Raw genomic sequence first — 27,195 nt, forward strand, 5'->3', positions numbered from 1 at the left:
TGTTCCTGTAGGCATTGTTACTGTGGCTGTTTCCTGTGCTGTAACCCATTATAAATGTGTTTCTTAAGAACTTAGTTATCAGCTGGTTATGTAAAATGGAAGGTTTGAAAATATTTGCTTTGTTTTTGATGTTAGAGGCAATTTCAGGGGGTTATTTTAGGCCTGCGGTTAGATTCCAGGAGATCTATTTTGAATCAGTGTAAACAGGATTATTATTGTTGCGGTTGTATCAATATCATGTAATGTAAGTTCAACAAGTTCATGTTTGAATCAGCATCATTATTCATATCAAGTTCCCACCAAAAAACGACAAATTTTGTTGTAAGAAACAGACATTTAATGAACTTAAAAAGTATCAGCGGACATGCACCCTATGTAATAGATCGTACAAAACATCTTCTCAATAGACTAAATTGTCCTGAAGTCACTGCTTTCAGGCTGTACGCTATACAGCTCAGCCATAAAAAGCTCAGTCATGGATTAAATTTCCAGCCACAGAAGTAAAACATATGTTAAAAAGGAGCGTGTCATTTCACTGCCCCTGTTTAAGAGCACATGTCAGGAATTTTTCACTGTCATCTTTTCTTTCTCGAGGCTATTGAAAAGAGAACCCAGAGACAGAGGGTGTATATATTTTTTGGAAGAAACATCAGCTCAAAATAACCAGAAACATGGTTTTCTCATTCACCCGCTCTGTCGTGTTTTGCCAAAAGAAGGAGCGAAGAAGAAGAAGAAGAAGAAGAAAAAAAAAACCTCTTCTGCTTTTCTCCCTCCATCCCTCTGCTCCCTTTCATCCTTTTTATTTTTGTGTACGCTTGATTTCCTTGGGATGTAGTTGATTAGATGAGAAAAACAGTTGTCAAAGAAATTTTGGGCTTGAAGAATGATCCCCAGAGATTGTGTGTGTGTGTGTTGGAGAAGAAAGATTTGAAAGCTATTCTTGGTTTGTCTGTGTGTATATATATGTGTGTGTGTGTGTGTGTGTTAGCATCTCCTGCGTGCTGGTCTGTCAGCACTTTCTTGGCGCTGTCGTGCGAGTTGCAAGAGCCGTGTCAGACCTCCGCCTATCTATCCATCCGTCCACCCACCCATGTCCTTGGGCATGAGACTACCCCCGCACAAAAGCTCCCAGAGACGAGGCGGGGGGTTAGCAGTGGTGGCTGGTGTAAGTTTACCCAGGTTGTGTTACAGCCAGGGGTGTAGGTGGGTAAAGGAAGGCAGTGGGAGGACGCCACTTCAAACGCAGCCTTCAAAACACCCTGATGGAGAGCCGGAGGGGAGAGTGTAAACTGATATTTCCACACAGGTAGCAGGTACCTTTGCTTGAGATGAGGACTGGAGAGTAGATGTGTGTGGGGGTGGGAAAGGGCGACCAGCTGCAGAAGGTACCGGCTCCTTGATGCCAAACAAAATGCCACATTCTGGCTGTGTTGTGTGCAAGTGAAAACGAGAGGAAAAGTGTCCATGTCTCATTCCACATGGGTGTGTCCCCCCTCTTGTCACAGGCACGAGGTCCCGGCCTTGTATAGGGCCTTGTTCTGGTAACATTTTGCTGACCTTTGGTGGCAGCTGCCCCTGCCATTTGGAAACAAAGACAAATGGCATGGCCTGTAGGCTGCGAAACCTCTACTGTTCCAGATAGCGAGCCGCTCTTCCTGTTGGCCTTTTCATACATGCTTAGAAACTTCTATCAATGCCCTCAGTGGCAGGAAATCAATTGTTCGGAATCCGCATGCAGCCTTTTCTTTTGAGATGACTGATTTCAATTCTTTTGACAAGGATAGGGCAGCTGTGCAACCTTAAAAACATGCACACACTTTCACTTTTACTTGTTGTTTTTTTTTTTTTTTTTCTTTCCATCACTTTTTTTCAGCAGCAGGAAATGTAGAAGGTGTAGCCTGTGCTAAACCTATAAATGCTCTATCTCCAGCTGCACCGCTGATTGGAGCAGGCAGAAGGAGGGCACCCTCCTCTCCTTTCAGGGCAATACATGATCTGGGTCCTCGCTCAGCAGGTGCACTCAAGCGCACAGCTGCATACACACCACTATATAAAGACAACCGAAGACACGGACGGCGAGGATTGACCTACAATTCAGATCTCCTCGCCATGTTAGTTGTCATATCTGTGCCATTGGGGTGAACGCTTGCTCCTGAAGCATTTTGCAGTATCACATAGTGTATACATTTTTAGTGTGGGTGGGATTTACTTGCCTAAAGGAAAAGTCCACCTCCTAGATGCTTTTACTTTGTTGGATATCATTGATTCATGGTGTTCAATGTGCTCCAGGAGTTAATTTATGATCACATTTACATTTTGGGGTGATTATAATCCCTCAAACAGCCTCGTTTACCATCCTACATTGCCCAGATTTCCCTTTAACAACATCAGAGAACGGGTTTACACTTGTTGCATCTAGCTGTTTGTTATTATAATTTTTAGGTGGGGAGAGCAAGTGTTTTTGAGTGAAGAAAAGTGGCTGCATTGCATTCTGGTCTGTTGAGGCCACTGTCATCTGAGAAAAATAATAACTCTGCTTCATTTACATTGGATCTCTTCCTGTATAAATGTTACGCATCGGTAGAAACTTATGAGTTTAGGAATAAGGTCTATGATTTAGGACGACTGAAACCAAACTTGTCTTTTAAAGCGTGATTTTGAGGGAAGATTTTTATGGATGAATATGGCCTTGCTCCACCTTTTAAACTACATAAACACATCTGTCTTATGTAAAGTTTTTCCATGACCTACATTGTATCTGATGTGCTGTGTTACTTGTTCAGCTTGTTGTAATGCTCATTCATTAATTGTCCCTTTTTTTGTTTGCTACATCTTTCACTGTACAGTCTGTTTAAACAGCTTAGCAGCTATTAATCAGTGGGACTTTGACAATGGCAGGTGGCTGATTCTCACCGCTGGGTTGCTGGTGAAGACCCCCCCCCCCCCCTCCCTTCTCTCTACTGTATTACAGATGGTCTGTTCCATTCACTATTGTAGGGGGTCAGTCTTTGTTAGCTCAGCAGTGCACGTGACAGGAAATGGAGGGGGGGGGGGCAGTCTTTTGTGAAACATACTGACTTGATTGTTGTTCTGTGTGGCACAGTTAATCATACAGTCAGCGTGATCAACACCTGTGGCTTCCATAATAGAGCTTTGAGGCTGTTTTTAAGGTAAGTCACACACACAGTCGGGTAATCACCCTGAAACTGATCCTAGCCTTCAAGGTTGGAAAAGGGGAATCTCATCCCAGTGGGAATTCTCGGCTTGAATTCCAGCAGCCACATCACATAACGGCGGGCAGAGCGGCAGAGGAGGTGATTTATGGTATCGCGTTTCCCTGTCTGCCGCACCTGCCTACGAAATCTGCAGCAAAGTCTTGTTAAAGGCTCCACCGCAACAGTCAGGGGATGGGTTGATGGATGGGGCGGTCCGTCTGCGTGGATGGACAGCCTGTAGAGATAGGGGCCATGGATAATGGGTCTTTGACATGAAGAGAGAGAACATGAATTGCTTGAGGCAAGCAGGAGCGCTTCAGAGAGAGTAGTACTAAGAGCACACAAAGTGCCAACACAGAGGAAATATACATGCGCTGTCTGGCTGCTGTATAAAAAATATTCATTATTGACTGAGGAGGGGGGTGATGTATGATCTGTCTGGTGTAAAGATTACATAGGGAAAGAGAAAGTGGATTTATTCCCTACTCTCTGTATTGCTTTCGCATACGCTCCTTTGCGTCTTTAATTGAATTATACTGAATGGACAACCCTTTGCAGCAATATACAACCAGCAGTATATAGTTGCTTTATAGCTTGGGATAAACATCAGTGGCGTCAGTTCCCGTGTCCTCTTTGCTCCTCCGTCCGATCAGAGTTCATCTAGTTCTCATGAAACCATAACAGTGGTTTCCGTGTGTGTGTGTGTGTTTATGTGTGTGCGCGTGGGAGGGGGAGGTTGATGATGTTTGTTTGTCTTCTTGCAGTCTCTGGTAACAGTTAAAGCCCGTCACACAAAATCTTTTGAGAGACGCACGCAGATGCGTACGCTGTACTGTTTCCCCCCACACCCCGTTGTGAAATGCCTGCCTCTCGGCCAAAAATGTTTAGATGAGGTTGTGCTTGTACAGTTGCTTTCTAACCATTGACCTCCGGGTTACATTCCAGTGGAATCCACCGAGGATTCGGTTTTATAGGATACACTAACAAAAGCGGCATTATGAAACTATCACAGAAAGTCGAGGATGATGGTGATTACAGTGTTCTTTCCTGGTGTCCCTTTAGGGAGGTTAGCATCATATTGTGTTTGGGGGGGGGGTGTCATGTTTATATGTGTGGTTTCAATGGCTGTGTCGTACATGTGAATTATTGGAATAAACACATATCTGACCATGCATAGAAAATAGATTCCAGACCTGAGCGTGCGCTGGATTTAAGTTGTCATCCTCTTGAATTGTAGCTCCAAAGGGGATTCTGATGCACTGTATGGCGAAGGAGAAAACAGGCGCCCCTTTACATTATTTAAAAGTTCCAACTGTTTCAAGTGTTCAGTTCAAGCCCCGAACTAGCAGTACACCAAAAACTGGGGCTGAACAGGCTTGTTTTGCCATTAAATATGCACTGCAGCCTACTTTCCCCCTTCCTCAGATCTCTAGCTTCACTCTCACCCGTAATCATGAAATTTAGCCCGGCTCATGTTTGTAAGAAAGTAGCAACACTATGCAGGCGGTACTTAAGTGTGCGGTGAAACCTCGAGGAAGGGAAACGAGAGGGGTTGGAAAGCAGCCTGCCCTTGTCGCCTCGCCAAAAGCCACAAGGGTCACCACACATCACACACGTCACTAGCGGGCCCGCTGGCTTCGCTCCGCTCTACAACCGAGCTGGCTGCCAAAAAGACTCATGGAAGTGGAAGAACACCTGTGAGGAAGAGGGTGAAGAATGGGGTGGGAAAAAGGGGCGAAGAAGTATCAGATGGAGGAGGCAGGGAGAGGACAGGAGAGGTTTATGAGAAAAAAACCCAATAAAAAGTCCTTCGGTACGGCTGATGTCATGTGAAATACAGCGGTTTGGAAACACTGAGGTCATTCTTCTCCTCGCGTCCTCCGCCAACGTCTGGAAGTCACACTTCACACTTGGCTTCAAGCTAGCATTCTGAATTTACTGTACAGGCTGATGCTGACAGGCTGCTCCTCTTTCCTCTTACATTAAGGTTCATGTAGGACAGCACAGGAATCTGGAGTAACAGCAGTGACCTACAATGCAAAGAGAGAACCCAAGCGAAAGCAGACATGCTCGCCGTGGTAGAAGTGGATTGACACATTTTTGTGAGAGAATCCCCTGACAGTCACTCAAACCTGCAGGCTTAATCTCACAAAATAGCTGTGTGTGTGTGTGTGTGTGTGTGTGTGTGTGTGTGTGTGTGTGTGTGTGTGTGTGTGTGGGTGCGCTTGTATTGCTGCCTCTTGCTAAATCTCATTGACTAATACGCTGGCAGCTCTGAGTGAACCCGAGCCTCTATTGACTGAGTCTGGGTTAAGTTAGTGGCTGAGTAGCTTGCTAATCTCTCTCTGCTCCGCTGATCTTCACTCTCTAGTGATTCCTGATTATCTGGCCCACGTGCCACACAGGCAACTTTACCCGGTGATTGAACTGGGATCGAGTTTGGCACCATGACCGGCTTTGGGGCTACTGGCATATTTGCGGTCAGTCAGCTTGACCCCCTCTCGCCCCTCACTGCTGTTGGCGAATCCCGTCGAGAGATTATCGGAACAAAGTGGTGCGAAAGAGAAGTGAGATTTCTGTCTTTTTAAGCTGATCAGCTGTGAAGCAAGCTGTGCTAATGATGAGTTTTGAGAGTTGAGCACAATTTCTCTCGCAGTCAAAGTGAAACCAGCGCACACATGTTCAAATGCTCTGACACAAAGGGCTCTTTTGATGCAGCGCAAGAAGAACAGGTCCAAATGTAGACTTAACACAAGAGGCATTTTATCACGTAACTCTGTATGTGTGTGTTACATTACCCATAAACCCCCCTGCCGGCAGCTCGCCAGCCAAGTGGGACCTCCATCAGATCCCACTGGCCATCGTGGGAACATTCCTGACGCAGCATTATTCCGTAATTCCCACCATGTGTGGTTTTTCCAGAGCCGAGCGCTCGCTGCACGGACCGTGGAGAATCCCACTGAGTAGACCAGATCAGCTCCTTGTAATCACAACCAGACTTCAACGTGTGCGAGGGGAGGAACAACAAAAGTAGTGTGTAAATGATAGTTCAACAATAACCTCACCATAGGTTAAAAAGATGGTCAAGAGGGCAGGTTGTTTCCACACTGACAACACCTGACTTTTTTTTTTTTTTTTTTTTTTGCATTAAATCACTGAAGAGGTCACTGCAAGGATGGAGGCTTTTTGAGTTGCACTTGACTTAAAAGTAGTTCACTGATCAATACTAATGCACCCTCTGAGTGCAGATCGGCTTTGTAGCGAATCATCAATCAGCTGACTGATGCTTTACCTCAGTGCCCTTACAAGAGCTCTCAGGGTCACTGCTAAGGCCTTACGTAGCTCTCAAACCAGATTAAGATGCTGTTGGCCCTTTCTGATCGATAGCTCTCTCTCAGCCCAGCCGTCGTCATCCAGATTATCGGTGAACGAGGAAGTGTGTCCATTTTTGTGTCGTGAATCAGAGGTCACCGCCAGATTATCGCGCCGAATGGTCTCTGCCTCGCCGTGTTCCACAGAACACATAATAAATCACATTTGCAGATGCTATCTAATCATGCGACACAGGAATGAGCGGAATGCATCTTTAATCATTTATCTGCCGTCTCTGTTGAGTCACGAAGAGTGGTGTTTTTTTTTGTGTGTGTGTGGGTGTAGTTTGGAGCAGACTTTACACAGTGTTTATAGAATGGTGGATGGTTATTATTATGATTTTTAAATTGTTAGTAGATTTATTATCTTGCAACGTTACAGATAACCAGGAGACTGCTGTCTCTAAATTATCTAGGCACATTCCTACTACAACCCCGCAAGATTAAGAGATGTGTTGCTTCAACTCTTTGGTTGTTTATAAGGCCGTAGTTCATAGTGTTTTTGTAGCGGATCGTTTTCTGCTGTTAATAGATTCACGTCTTTTATGAATACTCAAATCAAACGGCATAAGATCTTGTGCAATCTGCGTTAAAAAATGAGATAAATTTGTCCATCATGTTTTCCTACAATGAGGTCATCACAAAAGATTTCATTTAATGTGTGGGTGTGCCAAAACCTAAAGAGAGAATTACAGTTTTTGTCTTTATTTTTGTTATTTTGACCGTCTTTCTGATCACTTATGTTGTTCTAAATGACTAAGAAAATATGTCATGTGGATCAGTCATATCAGTTTGTAAACTGGAGAGTCATAATGGTGTATATATATAGTTTATTTTTCTAATTTTATGTATTCAAATATATGAAAATGCCATATCAGATGTGATGCTGACCATTCCTCTGTAATAACAGATAACGCTGGTATGATAATGGCTATAATAGCTTTGGCATTCTGACTGTCTTTATAGGAAGTAAAATCATTTGAAAATGGTCGAGTAGAATAGAGGATTGTTATATAATCTGTTGCAAAATTAGAATTGAATAACATAATTGAACACAGCATGAGTGAATGAGTTCTACATAAATGTCTAAGGGGCACATTGTACTCTGATCTGTCCAGTTAATGTGTTGTGTCATCCTGAGTAACAAAGACTCTGTGTGGTGGCGTGTGTGTCATATTTGCTTTTCTTTAATGTGTGTTGGGATCAGTCTAGTATGTGTGTGTTTATAGATGTATGATGCTGACTAAATTCTCATCACAGGAAGTACTTTTTACAGTGTAATTGGTGAAAGAAGTCACAGATTGGAGACACATTTATCAAGTGTTCGGCTCCGCTCGTCCGCTGCTTACTCATTTTCTGTGCTTCCCCTACAACACAATCCTGTCTTTCTTTTCCTGTGACATCATCAGCCCATTGCCCTTCCCTCCTTCCCACTTCCTGCCCCGACGGGAAACGAGCTGCCCCGAAGGATTGCAGTTAATGCAGGAAGTGTGGGTGTACAAGGACACACCTGTGTCCACTACACAGGAGCCTGTGTTTTCCCCCCTCGGTCTGTTGTCGAAGTGGGGCGCTAATGTAGGCCACAAAAAAAAAAATCTGTTGAAACTTACTGTTGTACCCAGGGCACCTTTTGGTCGCAGTTGTGTGTGTTTTTATAGTATCCACGGAGTTGCCAGGGCATGTTGCTGTAAAGTCTTTGCATTCTGTGTAGCTAAATACAGGTGCATGTAAGTATTTATACTTTTCATACCCAGATTAGTTGTGTACCAGAGCTGTAATGGCACTGCAGGACCAAAAAAAAAACCCCATTGTCCTCCCAGAATTTACAGGGAAACTGAAGAGGAAGATGTCATGTCACGTCAGGAATTCTTTAATTTGAATCTTTTTAAAAGTTTATTTTGAAGTGACTTGCCACCAGTGCTCCTCTGTCATGAATTGGTAATGTTTGTCTGTGCATGTGTCGCAGGCCCTGCCTTTGTTTTCGGCGTCGGAGCAGCTGCCCGCCGGCTATCGCGCTGTTGTGACTGGAACAACTGTGTTCCCCCCCCCACAGCTGCACTGATCCATGTGTCACTAGCACACCTGTTCAATGGCCTTGTGTTGACTGAGTGATATCACACGTTAACTGTGTGCAAATTACACCAGAGAGATGGTTGTTGTTGGGGGAAGTCGGGGGAGGCGCGGGGGTGACTTGTTGTTGTCTGAGCGGGCGATTGTGTGTTTTACACGCACATAAGCACACAAACTCATGCTCTTCCTGACACTCTCTCCCTGTTGCAAGAAGCCTGTTTGCTGTGAAAACATGCACTCACACGCACACACTTTTTTTTTTTTTTTTTTGGCCACATGCTGCGGGGGGAACAACAGTTGGTGCGGAGAAAAACGAAGGAACAGCTGAGGCCAGCGGGAATAGCTTCCTAGTAGTTAGCCACAACATCAGCTGCCTACCTCTCACACTCACACACATACACACATACACACACACAAAGTAAATAAGACCAAATCATAGCATTGATATTTCCTGGCCAGCTCAGCATGTTGTAACCTTACAACCCCAGCAGCCCAAATTACATTTTGTCACCAGATTATGATCCAGCATCCAGATTGTTTCAGATGAAATAAGGTTAGGCTGGTATGAGTCAGCACTGATGTAGGTGAGTCAATGATTCGCCGAAACGTTCAATGCCAGTCAGCTGGTAGAGATCGGTGAGTCAAAGTCAATACACAAGTAAGAATTTTGCAAAGGTTTTCTATTCTGACTCATGTCGTGAAATTATCAGCCTGTGGTGGTTGCCATGCTTATTAGGGTTGGCCGTGTGTGTGTGTGTAGAGAAGGCTTTGTAGTCAAATGAAGAAGGCCTGTGCAGCTCAAATGTCACATTCTTAATCTCGCAGTAATGATGAAGAGAGTTTATAATGAAGGGAGAGCTGCGCTTGATTGCTTTCAGAGCTTTGCGATAAGTGTCTTTCAGGGCTGTGCGTGTCATTTTGTATGTGCGTAGTTAAGTCTCCCGCTCAAGCACCCTCTATAGTTAATCCTCTGCATTCTTGTGACAGTGAAATCGGTCTGCTCCCCTCCAGCTGCCTGCTGCCAAGTTCCTGAATTCTCCCGCAGTGCAGTGAGAACAAACAAAGTCGATCCATAAGTTTGGAATTTCACTGACTAATGGCCTTGGATGAGGTGACCATAATGTGGATTGTGTTTTGCCACTGCAGCCACAAAAATAGACAGTAAATCATATCTGATAGATTTTCTTCTTCTTCTTTTTTTTTCTCTTTTCTAGGGGATAAAAGCCCAGTGAGGGAGTGGAGTGGTGGTTTCATCTGACCTTTAACCTCAGTAGGAGGAAGGGAAAGCCACTTCAGAGGTAAGAGTTCCTGTAAACTGGAGTGAGTAAATGGCGCCATTGCTACTTTTGTGGGTAATAAAAAAGGGAAAAACTGCTGCTGACGTTGATGCCAGTAAGCTTTTCGAAACGAATGCCACAGAGATTGTTATTTTAACTCAAGTTGCTGCCGTAGCAAGCTAAGTTATATCCAAGGTGGTCTCAAAACACCGGCTTTATCGCAGCGCCTCCGACACGCACGTCTGAGGTAACACGTGCTGGAACCTGCTATTGTCTGTCACCTCGCAGCTTTACATTTTTCAGTAGGCGGAATCTGCGGTTGACAGCGTGGATCCATGTGTTTGTTGTTTGTTGTGAAGAGAGGTAAAGAGCTGGTGGCTTCACCCCCTCCACCACCCTAAAAGCCTCAGTCAGAAGTCCTTGTAAATCAAAGCCAAATGAAAGAGGAGTCAAGCCTCTGAGGATCTTGTCAGGGGGAGAGTCTTCCTCGCCGAAGGAGATAATTCCTGACTAAAGTGGAACCATGTGAGGGCGAACCATGCCTGTGGTCTGTCGCGAAGAGAAGCTCCTTTCAGTGAGCCTTTATTCTTCTCTCATTATCACAGATCTGTGTTGAATTTGGAACCTAGAGTCTCAATTTTTCCCCCCCCGTTATTTATACAAGTGATGGTTATTTTCACAGATCAAGCGATTGCATAACATACTCATTTTCAGATTGATCACTCGCACGACAAGGAAATCTATTTTTGGAACACTGTTTTTCGCTGTGTGACGCAAGTGTTTTTCCTATTAATGTTTAGCCTGTTGTCAATAGACACACAGAATTTTAACTAAGGAGTAATGATTGATCTATTACGCATATCACTCCCTAAATTATACTTAGACATTACTTTTCCATTCATGACTGGGAATGAATAGTGTTCTTATTCATGTTTTAAAAGTTATAGACCTGGCCTTGTTAAGTTGGAAAATAGAGTACAGGTCTGGTCAAAGTATTTAAAAATGAAAAATGTCTAGAAAATGGTAATGGGGGGGAAAATGTGTATGGATAAAGGCCCAGACGTACACTGGATTATTTTCATCTTGGAAACTAAACCCATCATGTGTAAAAAGGTCTCGATGTGGAAGGAGATGGAGTCCAGGGGCTGAGAGGAGGAAGCCTGCTCCCCATGGGCTTTAATGGTTCCAGGAAGTAGGGATGCGTATGTGTCAGAGAGGTTTATGGCTGCGTGTTGGCGGGTGACTGTGTGTGTGTGTGTGTGTGTGTGTGTGTCATGTGTTTGCGGAGGAGGAGGAGAAGGAGGAGGAGGAGGAGGAGGAGGAGGAGGAGGAGGGGGTTGTCATCTGGGGATGCTTACTGACTTTGACACTCAGCTGTTGATATTGTTAAACATGTACATCACACACATGCAAGACAATGGTTTACATTTTTCTGGTGATGTGGTTGTCATAGCAACCATTTGTCCTTGAAACTATCTCCTCCGCTGTTCTTGAAGGCGTACAAGTTGCGACCACAAAGCACCTTTGGGAATTGAAAAAAATACTGAAGTCTGTGTGTGTGTTTGTGTGTGTGTGTGCATGCGTGTGTACCAAAAGTGAAATGGTGGCAATATTGGTGCAGCAGAAAACAAACTGGCAGGTTTTTGTGTCTCTTTGATGAGACACACACACACAAACACACACACTTGGACAGTTGTGTCAAATTCAGCTAACAAGAAGCCTTTCAGCAGCAGCCAATCACTGGCCAGCTGCAGGGGGTTATGGGGTTGAAGGACTGAGCAAGGGGGGAGATGGGAAACGTAGTACGCTCATGGAGGAGAAGACATTCCCAGCTGCTGGTGGCATGTGCGCACACTTATGTGTGTTTTCTCTCTGCCTTTTAGGTACAGTACATTGCACATGGCCGGCTTGTTGCTGGAGGAATGTGTTGTTCACGCTTGGGTTATCCATCTGTGTGTGCGTGCGTGTGTGTGTGTGTGTGTTGCTTGTGCAGTATGTTATACCTACTGTGCTTTGTATTCCCTAACAGGTGGCAGATGTAAACCTCCTGTTCCGCTCGACCAAGCAACAAAAGCATTATGAAAGAGGCTTTCTGTTGGCACCATAATGGTTTTTATTATTTAGAATAGATGATAACAAGATGGGAGGGTTCTGAACATTTTAAAAAGACAGTGGCATGCCTGAATTTTCACTCATGAGTGGAAGACATTTGCAAAAGCTGACATTGATATGGAGCCAGTCTTGGCTACTGGGTGGGGTTTTTTTTGCCCAGTGTCCTAGATACAACCAGAACCCATTTACCTACATACTGCAAGTTACAGCAGGTTCTTTACATTGTAGCACTACACATGAATACCATGACCATGCATAAAATAATTTGCATGGTGCTTGCATGACTAAGCACATCAATTCCACAAAAAAGATTGCCTCATTGTTTTAAGTGTTGCCTGTTTTTTTAATGTCTGGCTGTGTCCTTTCAGCAGTCAGCCTCTGTTGTCTGCTGCTGCTGCTGCTGCTGCTGCAGTGCTGCATCATGTTTTAAAAGTGTGTATGTGTGTGTGAGCCTACTGCAGCAGACCACCTGAGCCCCTTTATGTGTGTATACGTACGTGGGTGTGTGTGTGCGTGTGTGTGTAACCCGATCTCCTGAGGGGCAGGGACAAGACTATTGATTTCACATTTGGACCGCTGCCCCCGGAGCGACGCAGGGAAGCTGACACATCCCCAGTGTGTTTGTGCGCAAGAGAGAGAGAGAGAGACAGTCAGAATGAAAGCGAGAGAGTGAGACACACACAGACACATAAGACAAGAGGAGACTTCACTCACATGCTTGATTTTTAGCATGCCTCTATATTTGAAGTCAGCCATTTTACCCAACAATCACCTCTGTTTGTTTCTTGTATCAGCATAACATGAAGTAGTGGAAAATTATGGAAATCTAGAGAAACGTCAGATGAATTCTCTGTTGTTCTAATGAACAAGCAGATGGACTCCCTGCGGGCCGGAAAGTGGAAACATCACATCAATATGTTAGTTATTGCTGAGGATCTAGGCCAGTCTAACACTGGAGCCTTGTGATAGCTGCATGTCTTGTCTGCGGAGCATGTCAAAGTGGAAGTGTGCATGTGTGTTGCCATGGCAGCGGCTGTTAGAAATAGATGCGGGCCAGCTGAAGTTTGGCTCTCTGCTGAATCCTCACACCTACCGCCCACCAGTGTGACCGTGCGTTTTCATGCTCCCTCTCCTCCCTCGTCTCGTTTTCTCCTGCTCTTCCTCTCTCTCCATCTCCATCCTCAACCCCCCCCTCCCGACTCCCTTTCCATCTGTCCCCCTCTGACATCCTCCTCATCTTTTTCCCCTTCTCTCCGTCCCCCACCTCTTTCTCGGCCCCTTCCTAATTGGCCACAGTGGCTCACTGTGTGTCACGCCGCGCCTGAGTGAGCTCGTATGTGTGTTTGTGTTCGAGCTCTTCCTCTGCTAGCAGGCTGTTGGTGGCACTTGACTAATTGACACTGGAGCTGTTGTTTTGGCCATCAGGCCCTCCTCTTTATTCACATCCCAATAGCCGTCTCCCTCCCTCCATTATTGTACCTATCCATCATGCCCTCCTCCTGTTATGCTCTCTTCTTTTATGTGACATGTGTCAAGTTGTCTTGTCTTAAATAATAAATCAGTAGGATGGAAGTGGCTCTGTGTGAGTGCACATACACATTAAAGCTACCATGCTTTGGTGAAAGGGGTGGGCAATATTTTCTTAAAATGATATCATGATACTGATATTTTTTTAATATCATGCTGACTAACCCCTCTAAAGCAAAGCTGGCAGCTTTCATTTTGAGGCGAGGCTTCTTCGTCGCTGTACGTAGTGCGTGTGTGTATATATATTTATATCTATAATTATCAAATTATATCTTCTTACACAACCTTCAACCTTCTTCTACAAAGCACCACTCAAAAACATATATATTATACATTTCTATCTTGTCGCTGCCAACTTTTAACCTCAGTCTCAATTATTTTTTTTTTTTTACCAATTACATGGGGAAAGTTTGTGGTTAACGTGCGAATCCTAACCAGAAAATATAATGTTAATAATTGCATTTGTGGACCTGTTTTGCTGCGCGGTGCTGTATTTTTCTTACATATGGCCGACATCTGCATGACTGTTTTTAAGCAGACAGTTAAAACGTCAACGGTAAACGTCTCAGAATCTGTCAGAATTATAGACTTTCCATTTTGCTCTTCCTATGAGTGAGTATATACCAGAATAAATCTATTAGAGAGGAGGAAGAGAAAGCAGCTAGACACTAGACTCAACTGACCAGAATCCAACGCAGGAACAAGATATCTAGCGTTTTCTGTACAAAAAGTGTTATATTTACATTCTATATTTTCTTATTACGTGAAAAATCTTTTGCTTTGCTGTCATGAACACCTAAGTAGAAAGGTTGAGGGGAAATGTGGAACACTTCATAATGAAATCTCTCAGAATCTACTAAACATGAGCTATTAATCATTTTTAATAGTAAGAGAGTCTGCAGGTAAATCTTTCCTTTGCTTTAGAGCACATAAGTGTTACTACCCATTGTTATTTGTCCCCATCCCTAATTACACACACACACACACACAAAGTATTATGTCATTTTTAGAGTCCGACATCAGTGGCCACTGCAGGTCAGTTGAGCTGGACAAGCCAACCACACCCAGTTAGACGTTAGCTGACTAGCCGCTCCCTTGTTCAAATAGTTCTTTTAGCCGGTTTCCGCTTTCCATTTTTAACTTACACATGTCCATCTGAAGCAGTGACGTTGGTTTCTGGCCTCTGTCGCTCCTCTCAGCAGGCTGTCCGATTGGAGGAGAGGGAGGGAGTCGGGAGTCAACGAGGAAAAATAAAAGGCAAAGGAAGAAAGGAGGGATGGGAGCGGAAATGAGCAAACGACCGCAGACTGTGCTCAAAACAGGAGTCTTGAAATAACAATTATGAGATTGTATCTGTTTTATATTTAAAAAAGGCAATGAAACCAAGCCTTAGAAAGCAGCAATAAAGACTTTGTTCATTCCTGACAGACGCCTTCCTGCCATAAACAAGATCACAAGACGGGCCTCTAAACTGTATAATGGCTTGAAACGGCTTCCGTGTGACACATCAATTATGATTTCTTGACACTTGGTGTTTCAGTGTGTTTTATGGACGTTTATAGGCCAAGCAGGCTATGATGACAATCAGACACATGTATTTGTAATAGGTGATTCACAGTCTCACAGGTCAGGGGCACATTTCACACCAGATGAGGAGAGAGAGATAGAAAGAAAGAAAGAAAGAAAGGAGGTCAGGAGGAGAGAAGAGAGGAGATTTATGCATTTTGTGTTTTTTTTTTTTTGGTTTTTTTGAGAGTGCAGCAGTTAAGCATTTTGTTTTATGTGCTTCTGTTTTTTTCCACATCACATTTAAGGGAGGGGAAAGCTAACTTGGAAGATTACCATAAATTTGGATAGTTGTGTAAATCATTTTACAGCATATGAAAGCATTAATATGTAGTTTGTGTATTCAAATTGGAGTCATTAACAGTTATTTCAAATGAGCAGCAGCTTCTGGAACAACTAGGCTGCTGGATTTTAACTAGGAAGTCGTCACCAGGGAGTTTACAAGGAAATATTTACTGGTATTTATACAAAACAGCACTTGTATAGCTGGTAGATTAAAATTAGCCACTGTGAGAAATATTTACCTTCTGCAAAGAGTAAAATAGATGCAGGACTTGACCCTTCAAACATGCATAATCACCTCACTTCCTCTCAAAATGACGCACTATTCCCTCTTGGTGTTTCTCACACACATTTTCCCCCCCCGGAGTTGTTCAGCATCATTTAGAATATGTTGGCCCTTTACTATCCTGGCGAATGACTGTGTCTGGAGCTATTCCTAGCCACGGATATGATAAATGCTTTACCTCTTGTTTGAGTTTTGTCTGCATCTGCCCCCGGAGAACCAGCGTGAGCGTTTGCGTCCCACTAAACTCTCAAGAATTCCCACTTTCTATTTACAGCCAAGACCCATAAGAGTTCACTGAGTTTCTATAACTGTCCTGCTGTTTGTCGAACTCCATGCACAGTCATCGTTTCAGTTTTCCCTTGCTGTGGTGGGACGATGTGATGCGTCGAGAGTATTTTTAGAAGAGAGGTGTCAGATATTTGTGTAAAATGATCTTTTATGATGACAATTTGAGAGAAAAATGGAAAGAGCTGTGAGGGTAAGGTGGCTTTGGAGGTTGTTTTTTTTTTTTGTGTAATTTGCAGTTTTTTTCCGAGGCGGAGATGAGAGCCAAAGACTGACTCCCTCATATGCAGAAAACATGTCTAGGTGGAGTATTTAGTCTGAAAATAGTCTACTTAGCAGCGCTTGATGGAAACACCCACTCAGTCATCACAGCTTTGGTCATATTCCACGTCCCTGCCCTCCTGTTTCCTGTGTGATTGAAATATGAAAGGATTCATTTGTAACTCAAATGTTGGGAGCAATTCAACATTTGAATGTTAGACTGTGAACAGAGCAGGTGGCGCTGACACTGTCATCAAGCAGCTGCCATATAACATTGGGACCTGTTGTCCATTCTGTTGTGTTTTGACGTTGTGTGGAATCAATTAGCTGTTTTGTTTGTTGTCAGAAAAATGTATTAAATTCAGTGCAGTGACCAAGATTCGGACGTGCATTTGAATAGTATGGAAAAGAGCAGAACTTTGGAAATTTGGGCATTTCCACACACACACAGGAAGTTACTTTACAGCAGCAGCAACAGTGTCTCTGTTTGTGATTTACTTTTAATAAAAAGAAGAACTGGGTAGAGAGAGAACAAAAAGAGCACCACAAGGAAACGTACCACCCTGAAAAGTGCTATTTTTTCTAGTGGGTTGAAGTAATGATGAATGGGATGATACAATCAGAATGTTTGCAATGTTTTGTAATGAATCCAATAGTGACTAGAAAATGTTACAGTCCTTGTAAACTACCCAAAAACTATCATCACCGCCGTGTTCGTCCACCCAAGATTCAGCTTTATGTGAACCAAATGAACAACAGCTCTCTGTCCCCATCATGCAAACTGAATTAAGAAATAGCACGCCACCGAGACCTAATCTGAACCATGATGTCATGTCTCCCTTTTTCTGTCTGTCACACCCAAATACTTGTGTGTCTTTCTTTCCTCTCTGCCTGCTTTTTTTTTTTTTTTTTTTTTTTTTTTTCTCTTCTTCTCTTTCTCACCGTCACCTCACAGCAAGAAGATGTTAGACCACCAGCTGGGGGCTTCTTAGTGAAGTTTGACTTCTTTAGGGAAGTTTGTACATTCTCATCATGTTTTCATTGGTTTCCTTCGGGTGCTCGGGTTTCCTCCCACCCTAAAGATAAAGTTAGAACTGGAGTTGGTCCTAAATATTTAGAACGGGTCAGTTGCTGAGAATGTATTTCCCTACAAGATCTGATGCACTATAATGAACTTCAAATGTCTCTGTCACTAACCTAAAGGCTCGCCTGCGGTTTGGAGCCACTTTATTTGTTTGTCACATTCGGTGCCAAAATGACCCTCAGGCAGCATCAGTTGTTCCAAGTCGTGTGACAAGAAGTCAGCGAGTTCACTTTTCAGCCAATATGGCTGCTTGTTTTCTAGCCTCAAGTGATGGTCCTCATTCTCAATCATTGACCTACTTTTCATAGAGGATAATCGTGTTTTTAGGTACTACTGTCTGTGACCAAACAACAGTGTGTACTGTAATCAGTTTGCATGATTTAGGCATGATATGTCTGGAGCTACTTGGTTGAAAAACTGCCACTTTAAAACCTATTTTTTTATTAATATTCAGAAGGTTCCAGTTGTCTCAGAGTTTGTTGTAATTAGTGCAAACTTTGGAAAAGTTCTCCTCTTTTTACAGCGACTTAACATCTAGTCTTTACACCGCTCCCGTTTCCAATCCTCATGACACTGTGATATGAATGACTTAGTCTAAAGATAGACATGTCCTCCTCCTCCTCATCCTCCACCACCTCTTCATCCTCCTTAGCACTGGATGCTAGCTGTAGAGAGATTCAATTTTTCCCAGAGCACACTTTTCATCTTCCTCTTTTTGTTCGTCCCTGCATTCTTCATCTGCCTCTGCCGGCGCTCTGGCATCAGCAGGAAGTCGTTGTAGTGTTTACAAGGGACAGAGCAAAAGGCTGCAGAGAGGGACTCCGCTGGGGAAGATCTCTGACCTTTGACCTTTCACCCTAGACCTATGAGCCACCCAGTCACAGGAGACAGATGAGTGCCAGTCATGCTTAGACAAGAGGGAGGGATCCTGTGTTATCAGGAGATAAAAAAAAAAGGGCTGTGGCTGCTGTTTGGTTTGCGATGACACACACACACACACACACACACTCACACACACAGCTTCCTCTCATCCCTGTGTCTCTCTCAGGTCATGCTCCATAAGCTTAAAAGCAGGGGCCTCAGTGGTAATTCACTTAAACCTGCAGCAGCAGCATCTGCCATTGAGGCTCTGATTCCATTAGAATGACAGCAGCAGAGCTATTTTCAATGTGCCGTTTGGTTTTTTTTGTGTCATTTTTCTATTTTTATTTTAAGTCTTCTCACAATTAGAAAGAATATGCATCTACAGCCAGCCGCAAATGTGTGTATAACCACAGTATATGTGAGGGACCGCAGGCTCATTGCTGTTTAAACACAGCTGTTAAAAGTGTCCTGCAGTGCGACTCGCTTTCTTGCTGGTGTATTTACATATGGAAGCAGCTCAGAGGATACATGCTAACACAATGCAGGCTCATTTGATTTTTAGCTGTTTCCTCTTCCTGTCTGCCTTCAGCTAGCCATGATGTCATGCCTTATTGGGTAGGAGTATTCATACTGGGGAACCCCCAAATAGTCCAGTGTGGCATTGTGGCTCCATTTGCTCCCTAATTGAGCCATGTTTGAGGGTAGTTAAATAAACAAATGGTTCTTCAGTGGTAGAAGATGTCACTTAAACAATGGCATATAATTTTGTCATTTTTCTGGTAAACCACCGGGTCAGCTGAACCAACCTTCCACCCGCAAGTCCCTCCCGTTCCCCCAAATAAGTGGCACGGATGAACTGAAGGACAGCTGGAGATTTCCTGCCAAGAAACGGGGCCATGGGGGAAATTAGGAATTCTGCACATCCTGGTCATTTCCTGTTCTGACTCCCACACATGTTAATGAGTGCGTGGATATAATTTCTCTCTGACACACACACACACACACACACACACACACACACACACACACACACACACACACACACACATACACACACACATACACTCACTTGACTTGACTCACATACTTGGATGCCATCTTTCCCGACAACATTACAAGTCCTCCTGTATTTGATGAGTGTGCTAAAGCAGGAAACTATCCGTCATCAACACTGTAATGAAGACTCACACACACACATACACACACACACACACACACACACACACACACACACACACACACAGCAGTGGCAGCTTTGGCTTGTCTGTAGAGACACAAAGGCTGGAATGAGATGGGAGGTCGGGGCTACAGAGGGGAGTATATTTGTACATGCAGCACATAAAGTGAATTTAAGGAGCAGAACACGTGTGCCGTCTGGAATGTGGCCGCTTCTGATCCGAAACAAGCGCCCCTCAACTGCTCCGTGTGTGTGTGTGTGTTTGTGTTCACCTGACCGATTTTCAATGGGGCTGCTATCATATTCCTGTTTGCTTTGCCAAACGCAGCCTGTTTTATTGCCTTTAACCTACAGCCTGTTTTATTACCTTGCAATAACAAAGCATGACTTCTAGATTGCTAGCAAGTATTCTGTGTAACCATAAAGGCTTAAACACATACACACACAGATGTTTCAAACGAACAGGGGTCGTCAGAGGGGTTAATCCTGGTTTGGTACAGTCCCCACTAGCGACTGACACCACACAGCTTGGATAACGGGAGGGAATGACACCCCCCCCCCCCCCTGAAAACATCAATGGGATTACCTGAGACAATTCCATCTGACTAGACTGTATTGGGGGGCACTGGACTGTACCAAAAACAGGGGCACACTAGAAGGGTGGAGTAAGCGAGCGTGTGACTGAACAGTGTGTGTGCGCCTGTGTTCACTTCCTCTGGCATCTGACCAGACGTCCCTGGCGTGACTCCTACTGTGCTCTACCACGCTTTCCTTGCACTTGACGCATGAATCACCAGATCAGACAACATTGTTCCTCAATGCTAACTGGCGTGTGTGTGTATGCGCGCTTATTCATTCCCCAGGTTAGGGTAGTATCAGATTGACTAAATAGTCTGACTACCCGGCTGACCTAGAAATGATAAGATACCTAAAGCTACGTCAGCAGCACACATTAACATTACTGTACATATTGCTAAATACAGTGGAAAAGACTCATTTTATCTTATCTGTTAGGCTCCTGTTTCCATGTTTTTGTCCTAGACAGTTTTGTCTACTATAAAGTGTCCTTGTATACACTGAAAAGGGTTAGGTTGTTTGCTTTTGTAACTTTTATTAAGGGCATTTCATTTTAACTGAATACCACGTGACTAGATGGAGAATTCTAGTGTCTTGTCATGTTTGTAAATGTTATGAGTTGAAAAGCAAGTGAATCATCACTTTAGATCCTCACATGCCTGATATGTGATCATATCTTACCATGTGAGTGATGTCCAGAAGGATTAAGTTGTTCTACCTCTGTAAATATGTCAATATAAAGATGTTTTTCAGTAACCCATACAGATATGAGCTGCTGGAATTGAGTTAACTAGGAACACAGCTGTGTGTTGCAGTTGCACCACTTTCCTTTGTGTCCAGTAGAGGGAGCTCTGCCATCACCTTTGACAGGACACAGCTGGGCCGTTACAACCAGCTTGCTACTGACTACATATAGCCATTAATACCACCTGCTAGTGCTGTTCAGGGTGGTTTGATTGATATCTTCTCTGTGGGTACACCACTGGTTTTGTGATCTGGTTTATGGATCAGAAAAGCATCCTGTGGTTTTTGATTCTGGCTTGTCTGCCAACCCTAGGAAGGTTATCTGCCCCTCCTTTCTTCCAGAAGCTTCCCTCTCCTTTAGATCCTTCACTGGAAGTAGAGGTGTTGGGTGTGTCAGCAGAGACACTACAGGGCACTCCACCGAATAGACTGCACAGGGTGCCCGCTAGGGGTCCGTGAGTGGTTGTCATGGTAACAGGCAGTGAGGTTGGCATGAGCTGAGCTGAAGGTTTTTTTTTTTTTTTCCTCTCTCTCTCTGGTTTAGATCATTCCTGCTATGTGGGTGTGATCTGGTAGTGTGTGAATGTGTGTACATGTGTCAATTCAACTGACAATTTCACACTTGCTGTGTCTTTGTGTGTTTGTGTGTAGATGGAGCAGGTATCAGATGACGAGCTCGACCATGGAGCGGAGGAGGACAGTGATAAGGAGGACCAGGACCTGGACAAGATGTTTGGCGCCTGGCTGGGAGAGCTGGACAAGCTCACACAGGTTAATACACACACACACATAAATACACACACACACACACACACAAAAAGGGTGCTTTGTTACACAGACTCACACAGGTAGAAGAGCAGAGAAAAAAGAAGGGGCTGTATCCATAGCAACCTTGACACTGCTAATCCTGTCTCCCTATACTGTATCCTAGCAACTCCCCTCCCACCACCACTTTGTTTTGTGTGTTTGTGCAGGTCTATGTGTATGTGTGTGTGACTAAGGAGTCTAGCAGGAAGACATGGTTGCTTAGATCATGTGCTTTGACTGGAGTGTCAAAATGTGTAAGTGGTTTTTGCATATATGCACCTGATGTTTTGCTTGTGTGTGTGTGTGTGTGTGTGTGTGTCTCTAGAGTTTGGATGATGGCAGGCCCCAGAAAGCAATGCAGAAGCCTCCACTTAGGCAGGAAACAAACATGGCCAACTTCTCCTACCGCTTCTCGATGTACAACATCAACGGTGAGACCTCGCTCATCATCTCATTCATAGTGTCCACATCAGGACAATAACAGCACAGATCCACAAAAGATAAATTAAATCATTAAACCCCTTCCCCGCTCTGCCCTACCCCACTCTCTGTTCTTCCTGTATCCTTTATCTTTGCTTCCTACAGAGGCGTTGAACCAGGGAGACACGGTGGACTTGGATGCCCTCATGGCTGACTTGTGCTCCATCGAACAGGAGCTCAATACCATTTCCAAACCAAACTCTACGTCTCGTGGCCAAAGCAAGCGGGGCCCTGGGGGACGCAGTGCCAGTACCAAGCACACAGGCACCAGTGGAGGTGGAAGCAGTGGAGGTAGTCCCTTTTGAATATGAGTAAAAGAATTACTGCATCATACATATTGATATAATTGTTGTAAACAAATAAAGCTGTTGTAAAGAACCATCTGCCATACTTGGACTTGCTCTACTACACAAAGGAAGGTCACTTAATGCAATAAAACAGGAAGAGGTCACTCTTCTCCTGGAGCACTTGGAGTTTCTGGTGGCAGGGGGTAAAAGCAGTAAAAGGCTGATGGAGGAAAAAATCTCTTCAAACATGTTTGTCCTCTTCAGTGAAGCCAAAATAAAACAAACACATACAGAGTTATAATATACAGGAGGAAGGGGGAAGCAATTAGCAGCATCCTGTTTGCAACAAGAAGCAACAGCTTTATGGGAAATGTAGTCTTTAGCAAACACAAGTGCTGACTGGAGACATTTTTGTAATGGTATTATTTATTTATGGTAATTATAGAAAGGTTTCCTAACAAGCAAACCTAATCTTTGTGATGAAATATTGATGTTACATGTAACACAACCTGAAATCCTACTGGGATGTGTCATGAATGCAGCGTATTGTTAAGAAATGTATTAAAATCCTCCATCTGAGCTGTAAATGTTGAACTACCCCAACAGGAAGCACCAGTAGCAGCACACGGGCATCGCCGGCCAACACGGTGCGAGGCGGCAGCGTCAACGCCCGCCCCGCAGCCTCCAACATTTCCTTGGATGACATCACCTCTCAGCTGGAGAAGGCCTCTCTCAGCATGGACGAAGCGGCTCGCCAGACCTCCTCCTCTTCCTCCTCCTCCTCGTCTTCTTACTCCTCCACCACGCTCCGGCGGCCCTCGTCTGGCTCGTCCGGCGGCGGGCAGCAGCACAGGAGGACGGGCTCAGTCGGTGCCGTCAGCGAGCAGGAAGCTCCGTCCCAGCGGTCCAGTGTAAACTCAGCATGTGCCTCAGCGTCCAGCATGGACTCCCTGGACATTGATAAAGTGATGACGGGAGGAGAGGCGGAGGACAGGAGCAGCCCGAGCACACAAGGACAAAGCCAGACCAGCACGGAGGTATGACTAGAGCTGATACTGAAATACACGCACAGACCAAGAAGGTTGACATAGTATTATCAGCTAAAGAAAGAGTGTGTGTGTGTGAGCCACAGACTGTGTACATTTCCACATGTATTGGTAAGTGAAATGTGTGTGAATCATGATTGGGGTCAATTCAGGTTAGTCATTAAGGACCTGCACTTCACTTGCTAACAATGAAGTCATCATTTTCAGGTCTTTAAAAGGTTTTTTATTTTTATATTAAAGTAAGTCCGAATCTTGAATCGGCTGAATTGACCTCAATCCGGCCCTGATCCTGCATGTTTAACCACACAGCATGACGTTTTGAAAGAAACTGCATGCCTGAAGTGTATGAAGACTCAATCCACAATACGGCCCGTGTATTGTGCATTGGATGGTGTGCTCATGAAAACATTGTAATCTCCCATAAGGCTCCTAAGTGTGACTTGGATTACAATGTTAAGATCTACCTTTTCTGAATGCTTATATTCACTCACAGAGCATCTTGACTCTCTAACAAATGTGAAATCCCCTTTAAGTTTAACCCATTTTACAGTAACAAAGCAAATATACAGCACGTGACATATATATATATAGGTGACTTGTAGGTGAGGGCAAAAGCTAGAAAAAGGAGACGAGTTAGCAAGAGAAAGCAAGAAAAGGTGAGTGGAACAGTATTCCAGCTCAGAAATAAAGGTTTAGGTGTTAAAAATAACATAATCGCATGTCCCCTGTCCCTCTGCATGTGTTTAAACGATCTGTGTTTGCATCCTTTCCTTCATCTGTGGTCTCTATCCACGCACACGCCTTGCCTGCACCTCCTGATTTTCCCCCAGCATGTCACACTGCGACGGGCCAACGGTAAGACAGCCAGACGGCAGCTTGACTTTGCCTCACGAGAGGGTGAAGTGGATCGGGCCACTGTAAGTGCATGTGTGTGAGCTTGCATGTGTGCACGGTTGATCATTTAGAGTGTAATTACACATTGACATAGTGTCGCTTTGAACGATGTATACTTAAGATAAAAGATCCCAACAAAAGTGCAATCAAGACACTTTTTAGTAATTATTTTACCAATAAACTAATTTGCAGGATTTTAAAAATTAAGCTTAAAAAAATTGAAATTTTTAATTGACTAAATCAACATTTTCACCGTAGTTGTGCAGCCTTTGGTTTGTGTGTAATGCTTGCACATGTAACCATAAGTATAACTGTGTATGTTGTGAATGAGGGATTGTGTGTGTGTATGTTTGTGAAAGTAGCTGTAGATTAAAGGTTGTATAGCAAGTCAGAATGCTCAGTATACTATGTATTCACACACTCTGCTCTGTACATATCTAAAATACTTCTCACAATCATTGCTTCTTTACCCACAGCTGCAGCTAATGACAACCACAACCGCTGAGCGCTCCATTTATGGAACCTTCTCTCGCTTCCACGCTTCTTTTATACAAAAAAAAAGATCAAAACACCTGCGATTAATAAGCCTCCCAAGAATCATCTGGCACTGACTTTTTCTATATTTTGTCTCTTCCTCTGCTCTCCTTTTTTTTTTTTTATATATATATATATATCCCCTCTCCTCTCTTCACCCCAAGCACTCCTATCTGGACCGAGAAACCTCGCTCATTCTGAAAAGCATAGCTGGAAAGCCTTCTCACCTCCTGACCAAGGTGACTTCCTCATACACTCGCTTCTTTCTCTTTCTCTTTGGTTTTTTCTCTTGTGTCAGCACGCCTGCTCCTCTCTGCTGCTTTGCATGTCATTTAGTGGGAAAAAAAACTAGAGAACTTTTGAAAAACAGCTGTTGGCAGTCAGAGCAAATTATTTATTTACTTATTCTAGAAAGGAGGCAGAGATAATTTCTCAACCAATTATAAAAATTGGGTACACCAAAAAATATATTTCAAGACCGTATCACAAGTAATAGAAATCAAATATTCAAATTCCAACAGGCTGAAAGTATCAGAATGGATTTTTCCTTTTCCATCCGTTTTCAATCTTCACCATGCACATGCTATACCATACTTATACACTGAGTACACTTGATTGTTTCTTCCATCTTTATCTTTCCCCAGCATGTGGCCTTTTGTCTCTGAGTCTTCATTCATCTTCCTCTCTATCTCCATGTAGCTGACTTTTGATTTGCACTTCTCCGTGTAGCTGGCTTTTGATTTGCTGTCTTCTGTTAAGAACGAAAAGCTTGTGAGTGATGCATCATTTAAAAACTGGTGTTAATGTAAAAGTCTCTGTGTACACGTTTTCACTGGGAATATGGTTAATATACAGTATGTTTCACATCTGTTTGTCCATCATGATCATCTCAACCTCCTCAACACTACTGTAAACCAACTGGCAGCCGACAGCTTTCCCAGCGACTGTATTGGTTGCAGCCTTTGGCTCCCATGCAAAGCTTATGCCGATCAGATGTGTGCAGATTTATGATTTTAAAGTTGGCCGCTGCAGGTTGTGATTTATCCAGGCCAGAGTTTCTGAAATCCTATTTATATTTAATAACCCAAGAGCTTTCCCTCAATATGAGACAAACCACAAATTATATTTTAATATAAGATAATATAAGGGTTCCTTCATGGATCTGGAAAACTCTGAAGAAGGATTTTGATTGTTTTCAGCGCTTGAAAAGTGTCCTTCCTGTCTTTTAAAAAACAAAAGACAGCCTTGTATTATTCATGTAAGTGTAAACTGAAAGAACTCCATTAGCGGTCATTGGCAGCGTATTGGAGATTTCTCTCCAAAAAACCCCCTTTCATTTATTTGAACATAATGGATGCCAACAGTGAAGCACATTGGGTGATAATCATTGCTGGCTGACTCTCAAGGGACACTTACACCATCTTTCTCTTTGTGTTACAAAACAATGGAATTAATTCAGTGTTTCAAGGCTATTGGTTTATGGCATATCTGCTCTCAGTCTGTCGATGTACGCACAACGGTTTTATAAAGAGGGAGAGGAGAGATGGCCGACGGCGTTACGGGCTGCGAGCGAGTTTATGTGTTAGTGTTACAGCCGCGATCGTACAGACTCACAAAGTCTCTTCCTACTCCCCGCTCACAAATCAGAATACTGAATGAGCGCGGGATGTTTGGGAACAAGCGGTGAGGGAGAGAGTGGAAAGACATCAAAGGGAGAGGGTGCCAAGATTTTTTTTTTTTTTTTTTTTTTTTTCCAGGCTAGGCAGAAGAGCCTTTTTTTTTAAAATTGGCTCTGGTGTGGCTGAGTGTGAAAGTGGAAGGGAAAACGCCTGTGGAATAGGAATCAGACTAATGTCTGATAAAAAAAAAAGCTGGGTGTAGGTGTCATGTGGAGAGGGAATAATGAAGAGGGGAGAGCGAGATCTGGAGGGGTTATGCTGACATTTACGGGGGGCTAAACCTACAGTGTGACTCCGGACTGTAATCTGCACAACCCTCGTGACCTCTTCTCTCTCTCTCACACACTCTCACACACTCGCACGTCTCACACTCTGCTGACTAAAAGCCTGCCAGTATGTGTTGGCCAAACAGAGTGTTGGCTTTATTGCATTAATGTGCATGTGCCTCAGAGTGGGTCATGTGGAAAAGGGGTAGTCTGGGTCAAGAAGGGTGGGGGGGGGGGTTCTCAAGATAAGAGGCTTGAGGAGGAGTGTTTGTTAATACCCCTCACCCCCTCTCTGCTTGTGTGTATATACACACATGATTTCAAATATTCACCACCTCAGCTTCTCGTTCACCCAAATTCCACTCTCCATCCTTGTCACTGTAGTTTAGCTCCAGGGGGTCCAGTCTCTGTCACGGTCTCCCTCCTCATCCTGATTGGCTAAAGGGGTAGAAGGTCTTCCAAATGGTTGGCTTGACCCGTCATTCTACTATTTTTGTGTGTGAGG

General features: G+C 43.8%; 1 protein-coding gene across 7 annotated transcripts in view; it reads left to right on the forward strand.

The window, feature by feature from the left end:
- The window catches only part of raph1b (Ras association (RalGDS/AF-6) and pleckstrin homology domains 1b), a 41,895-nt gene that overhangs the window by 3,491 nt on the left and 11,209 nt on the right, over nucleotides 1-27,195 (forward strand). Inside the window, exons 1-8 of one of the 7 annotated variants that reach the window (XM_044344954.1) lie at nucleotides 9,689-9,767; nucleotides 9,871-9,954; nucleotides 21,349-21,468; nucleotides 21,830-21,935; nucleotides 22,090-22,275; nucleotides 22,878-23,308; nucleotides 24,148-24,234; nucleotides 24,910-24,984. In XM_044344954.1, the coding sequence (XP_044200889.1) occupies nucleotides 21,349-21,468; nucleotides 21,830-21,935; nucleotides 22,090-22,275; nucleotides 22,878-23,308; nucleotides 24,148-24,234; nucleotides 24,910-24,984 (1,005 nt within the window). In that variant the 5' untranslated portion in view covers nucleotides 9,689-9,767; nucleotides 9,871-9,954. Of the gene's footprint in view, nucleotides 1-9,688; nucleotides 9,768-9,870; nucleotides 9,955-20,894; nucleotides 21,015-21,039; nucleotides 21,206-21,348; nucleotides 21,469-21,829; nucleotides 21,936-22,089; nucleotides 22,276-22,877; nucleotides 23,309-24,147; nucleotides 24,235-24,909; nucleotides 24,985-27,195 lie in introns of those variants that run through there. The other 6 variants (XM_044344953.1, XM_044344955.1, XM_044344957.1 and 3 more) reach the window with 6 other exon arrangements.

This window comes from Thunnus albacares, chromosome 24 (genome assembly GCF_914725855.1).
Source record: "Thunnus albacares chromosome 24, fThuAlb1.1, whole genome shotgun sequence".
Taxonomy (NCBI): domain Eukaryota; kingdom Metazoa; phylum Chordata; class Actinopteri; order Scombriformes; family Scombridae; genus Thunnus; species Thunnus albacares.